The sequence below is a fragment of the Prosopis cineraria genome, unplaced genomic scaffold (genome assembly GCF_029017545.1).
Source record: "Prosopis cineraria cultivar Desert tree isolate PC_DT_omini unplaced genomic scaffold, ASM2901754v1 PC7, whole genome shotgun sequence".
NCBI classification, from domain to species: domain Eukaryota; kingdom Viridiplantae; phylum Streptophyta; class Magnoliopsida; order Fabales; family Fabaceae; genus Prosopis; species Prosopis cineraria.
In genome coordinates, this window is record NW_026555338.1 from 26,886,928 (window position 1) to 26,892,927 (window position 6,000).

The 6,000-nt window shown below is 34.5% G+C and overlaps 1 protein-coding gene across 1 annotated transcript; it reads left to right on the forward strand.

Annotated features, from left to right (window-relative positions):
• Positions 1 to 1,103: 1,103 nt before the first annotated feature.
• Positions 1,104 to 4,287, forward strand: LOC129315821 (transcription factor IIIA-like). The gene is made up of 7 exons (XM_054959897.1): positions 1,104 to 1,261; positions 1,710 to 1,863; positions 1,966 to 2,100; positions 2,680 to 2,968; positions 3,112 to 3,347; positions 3,475 to 3,618; positions 3,726 to 4,287. The coding sequence occupies exons 2-7, from the start codon at positions 1,735 to 1,737 to the stop codon at positions 3,873 to 3,875; spliced, it is 1,083 nt and encodes a 360-aa protein (XP_054815872.1). The 5' UTR covers positions 1,104 to 1,261; positions 1,710 to 1,734; the 3' UTR covers positions 3,876 to 4,287.
• Positions 4,288 to 6,000: the final 1,713 nt, after the last annotated feature.

Below are 6,000 nucleotides of genomic sequence, written 5' to 3' on the forward strand. Positions count from 1 at the left end.
AAGGTCGCATCAACTTTCTGGGAAGCAATTTTTAAAAGCTTGTGAGGAGGCACGCTTTAAGAAGGCACAAAACCCTTGCATTATGCAGTTATAGGATAGAGAAGAGATGTTGTGTCAGAGCTCATTAGATAAAAAATACCAGAATCTCTAAAAATCCTTGATGACAAGGCAAAGAGGAAGATCTTAATCATGCATAGTCATTGTGATTGTTTGTGATCTCTTGCCATTTTCATATATCATCCAAGAAGATACCACTTGTCGGATGGGGAAGAGTGAGGAAGAAGAGAAGGAAGAAAAAATGACTGGTAATTTGGTTATTTTCACAAGAAACTTAATTGCAAAGGAAAACCCTTATCCTACATAGACATATTAGAATTGTTTAGGCCTTACTTGTAATTTTTTTCATTTTAAGAGCCCTAAATGTGATTGTCCCTATTTACTATTTATAAATATTGTCTTACTTTTATATTAAAATAAAATGTATATATCCTCAATTAGACAATGATATTTTTTAAATGCTATTTAGTTTAAGGTTCCCACAACTAAAATATATATCCTTAACACTAAAGTGTTAATCGTAGAAGAGATACTTACATTTAACATCCGATCATGTTTTAATTATAATTGTTTTAATAAAAAGATACTAGTATATAATTAAAATAATAATAACCAACCAACAGAATTTACCTCATAAAGTGGTGAATCAATACTCGAATCATTATTAAAGGATATATCTATATTTGATGCCCACCTATATCTTGAATATGATTGCTTTTAATAAAAAGATATTTATGAACAATTAAAAGAAATGTTAGTCAGCGTGTGTTATGGTTCTAAGGAAAAAATTGGACTAGTTTATCAAAATAAGTTTAAAACATTTTTTTAACAGATTTCGCAAAAATACTTTTTCATAAGTTCAAACAAACGAGTTGAAAAAGGACAATCAATATAAAATGCACCCCAGACAAGCGCAATTTTTGCCCTTATCACAAACACCATCTTCGGGCCCAAGAAAACGTCAGGCTATTTCAAAAGCTCATAGATTGGGCCCCTGGATCCGCTAAAAAAAGTGGTTTGGTACTTCGGTATCTGTTTCTGTAAAACCCGACCCGAAACTATCATAGGGTTTAGGTTTCCACCTCAAGGAACTCGCTGATGCTGCTGTCCAACGTCTCATGCGCCCAAAAGCTTGGGTGCTGTACGGTACTGAAGTTGATATTCTGGATTCCTTTATCTTCTGGAAATTTTACTCCTGAAACTTGTGAGTTTAACAATTACATCTTCAATAACGCGTTCGTCTTACTGTATTCCAATTCTTCTTTTTTCTTTTTTTGGCATGCGACTGTCTGCATCCTTCCACTGCTACGAAACTTTAAATTTAAGGGTTTGGTTTATGGATCAGTAGTTATCATTGATTTTAATTAGTGTTTGGAACGAAACCCTTGCCTTGATGAGCGGGTTGATGTTTTCGTTTACTGTTTGTAAAGATTTGAAGTTCTTGAGCTTTTGAAAAGTTGTTTTTGAATTATACTTGTTATGGATAATTTTCAAGTGATGGCCAAAAGATGATTAATTTTCATGTGGGTATTCTAACTCTGGTGCTATTTGGTTGATTGGGTAGTTCCGGATGGTTACATCTCAATTGGGAATTTCCTTTGTGACTTTCTGATGATTGCTCTATTAATCTTGATATTTGTTTTCTGTCTCAGCAAGCTGAGTGTGTGTGAGACAAAGATGGGTGAGGCTGGGGAAGCAGAAGAGAGGCCTAATTTCAGAGATATTAGACGCTATTTCTGTGAATACTGTGGCATCTGCAGGTCCAAGAAGACCTTAATAACCGCTCATATCAATACCCACCATAAGGTACTTTCGTGGCTTAAGAAGGCTACTGTTATTCTGTTAACCAAAAAATTTTCGATTTCTCAAAATTAATTAAATAACTGCTTAAATTATGATGTCTCTCAGGAGGAGGTGGAGAAAGCCAGAGTTAATACAGGTTCCGAAGTAGAGGATGTTAAATCCAACAATTGCAAGGAATGTGGCGCTAGTTTTAAAAAGCATGCCTATTTAATACAGCACATGCAAAGCCATTCACTTGAGGTATTTATTTTTCAACGTGCTAATATTCTGCTGTCCAAATTTGTGAAGATGTTAAGCTGTAGATATTTTGAATACTTGGAGAAAAAAGATGGAAGATCACAATTGATCTTCACTTCTTGATGTCCATAATGTATGAGTCAAGCTGTCTATGTGGGAACTAGCTGTCAGCATTCATGTTTGAGGCCCCTTAGCTACAAACTTTTTAAATTTTTCTAATATATATTTGTTTGTGTTAACACCGGATGTCGGATGATAATGGTTGATCAAACAACTGAAGATACAAATTTTTGCAGGGAAGTAGTTTATAAGATACTGTTGTTATTGGAAATTTGTGGATGTTATGGCGTGAAGCATTGGATCCCAGACAAAGAACTCCAAAATGCATGAGGCATCATATATCAACCTGATGGATCAGTATCAGGCAGGGAGACCTCCTGAGAAGCTCCATCAGGGTGCCTCAGTCACGCTTTATTGAGTAAGGTTTGCAATATTTTGCTCATGTCTTGTTCTTGTCAAAGCACAGTGAGAACTATTTTGATTCTTGCATTATAGCTTTTAACACTTATTTTATGGTTCCAGAGGCCATATGTGTGTTCCATTGAGGATTGTCAGGCAAGTTACAGAAGAAAGGACCATTTGACTCGCCACTTTCTTCAACATCAAGGGCAAACTTTTAAGTGTCCAATTGAGAGTTGCAACCGTGATTTTGCTTTCCAAGGAAATATGACAAGACATGTTAAGGAATTTCATAATGAAAACTCTACCTCTACCACTGTTGAAAATCCGAAGCAGTATGTTTGCCCAGAAGTTGGTTGCGGCAAGGTTTTCAAATTTGCATCAAAACTGAAAAAGCATGAAAATTCTCATGGCAAGATTCTTTCCCTTTGAATATTATCTGTAATTTCTGAATTCCCTGAGATGTCAAGTGGCCTTGACATGGACTCACAGGGTGACTCGTAAGTTTTAAATGATATTTTGGACTAAATTTGAAAGAATGTCTTTCTTCTGCAGTGAAGCTGGAGTCAGTAGAGGTAGTCTGCTTGTATCCCGATTGTATGAAGCATTTCACCAATGAGCACTGCCTTCAAGAACATATCAAATTGTGCCACCAACACGTGACCTGTGAGATCTGTGGGAAAAAGCAGCTGAGGAAAAATATTAAGCGGCATCTTCATATGCATGACACGTGTAGTTCGTCAGAGGCATTTAAATGTGAATATGAAGATTGTGATTGCACATTCTCAAGTGTAAGAAATCAGAAATCCATACTAACTGTTCAACGTGCAATTTAACTGAAGAGCTGCCTATGTGCCGGATTATACCATTTTGGTAGTAATTGAATCTTTGTAATTTACTTGGATTATGCATCAACAGAAATCTAATCTCCAGAAGCATGTGAAGGCTGTGCACTTTGAGGAGAAACCTTTTGTGTGTGGCTTTCCTGGTTGTGGCATGAGATTTTCTTACAAACATGTGAGAGATAACCATGAAAAAACTGGGTCTCATGTCTATAGCATGGTAAGTTCGTTTGTTCGCACGCCTTCAACTCGTTTGAAGAACTTTGGATATCTCAGGCATAATATGCTCGAGTTTTTTATTGACAATCAATGGTTGCCTTGTTTCAGGGGGATTTTGAAGAAGCTGATGAGCAGTTCAGATCAAGGCCTAGAGGAGGACGAAAGAGAACGTATCCTACTGTTGAAATGTTAGTTAGGAAGAGAGTTACTCCGCCCAGTCAATTGGATCACTGGTTACTCATGCAAGATGATGATTAGATGCTCTTAAGTTGTGTGAACTACATTTAAGTGCCCCTCGCTGCCAGCCATCCAGAAGTGACATTACAGCGATCCTTGGGTTGGAGAAATTATCTGAAGAATCATTGATTCAGAGCAAGAGCATGAAAAATTGCTGTAATTACCAATTTTCTGTGGAAACTTTGTTGGTCTAAGTGAGATGATTTTAGGGATTACATGCAGTGAGTCAGGGCGTTGACTTGTCTGAGTTTCCAGTCTGTGGATTGGGCTTCCATGTTAATTATGGGATGTCCATGTCGCCTGTGGAGAGAGGGAGAAGGCTAGTTTTGTTCCTATACAGAGAGTTGTAAATATACGATTGAATTGTTATGGCCACCAATATTTTGCAGCTATCTATCTTTGCGCATTATAAATGGAACCGTTTTGATTATTTTGTCCGTAGTCCAAATTTGAATGTTGATTTTGTTCAACCACTGCCTCGCTTCTCCATTTTCATGTTCTGTAAGCAATAAATGAATTTGTGACGTCTCACCTTCCTTTCAATGATGTTTGAAGTGTGCTATTTTGTAGCTCTTTCTTTTGATTGGATTAATTACGTTTGTTGACACCTGATAACACGTGTCTCTGTGTGTGTGGAGTACATATATGCATGCGCACTCAAATCTATAAAATAAAATTACATGCATTCAATTTTTTGATAGTTTGGGCCCACACAACAAAGGCCTAGCAATTTATCTTCTTTAAGCTTAACTCAAGGAACCCAAGCAATACGCGGATCGAGCGCGTAAAAGTGTTTTTGTTAAATAGTGATCAAGCCCAAGTAAGGTGGTTTTGTTTGTTTGAAAAAATGTTTTCAATATTATTTAAAATTTAAATCTTGTAGTAAGCAAAATATTAATATTTAATCATAAAACCTTGAGACGAATAATTTGTATTCGTAAGAAATGTCATTATTTCTAGCTCTATTTTTGGTTGCGTCCATGATTTATTGTGAGTGGTATAGTGAAGCTAGGATGCTTGTTTTAACATTACTCACTTCATGCATGAAAATCAGTAGGAGAAATCTTTGAGTGATTTTAGTTTTGAAATTATACCTGGATTACATGCGACGATTATTATCCTATGAACAAAATTAGTATGATTTTATACGTGGTTGACGACGATATTAGTTTCTTCTTGACAAAAAAGAATATTATTTATTACATACTCTATTTTCTTTTTTACTTACCAGTTATTAAATTATGAGATGTTACTTAGTTATTAAATACTATGTAATTTCAAATAGTAAAGCCGAGGCTAAGGTAGCTGCTTTTAACACCTCCGACGAAGCCTATTTTGTTGTATTTGGTATATGTATGTTGTTGCCTTTATAGATGAAGCCTCACAAATAAGATGATTTAAAGCCTGTTTAGTTTCTATTCTCATTTTTTATTTTTAAAAATGATTTTGCAATACAATTTTAAATTTTTTTTAAAATAAAATAAAATAAAAATTTGTTTAATTATGTCAATTAAAAATTGATTTTAAAATTAAAAAATGAATTGATAGTAATGATTATAAGTAGTTAATGGTGGTGATTGATAACAAAAATTAGTTAAGGTAATTATAATTTTTAATAATTAAATATAGTGTATTTTAAAAATAAAAAAATAAAAGGGGACAACTTGAAGTCGTTTCTATTTAAAGAAAACAAAAAATAAAACAGTTTTAAAAACAATTAAATAAAAAACGCTTATCCAAACTAATTTTTTTTATTTTTTTTATTTTCAAAAATAAAAAATAGTTTTTAAAAACAGAAAACAAACAAGCCCTTAAGACATCTTAATTTCTCTCAAGCAATATTATAGCCAACTATAGATATAGAAAGAATCATAGTGCAAGGTCACTGGAGTTACTAATGATTTCTGTATTATCTCCTCCCAATTTTATCTTGCAATAAGAAGAGAGATGGAATTTAGGAGTGAGAGGAGGGAGTCCATCTTGACACATGAGACTCACACACTCATCTCCCTCTATATATCCATTTATAGAGTAGGGGAGAACTTGTGTTTTTACATTATCACCATTGTATTGGCGAGTTCTTTGTTTTTTTTTTTTTTCCTCTTGTGCATTCGGTATATTGAGCCTATCTCACATTGAGTTTATA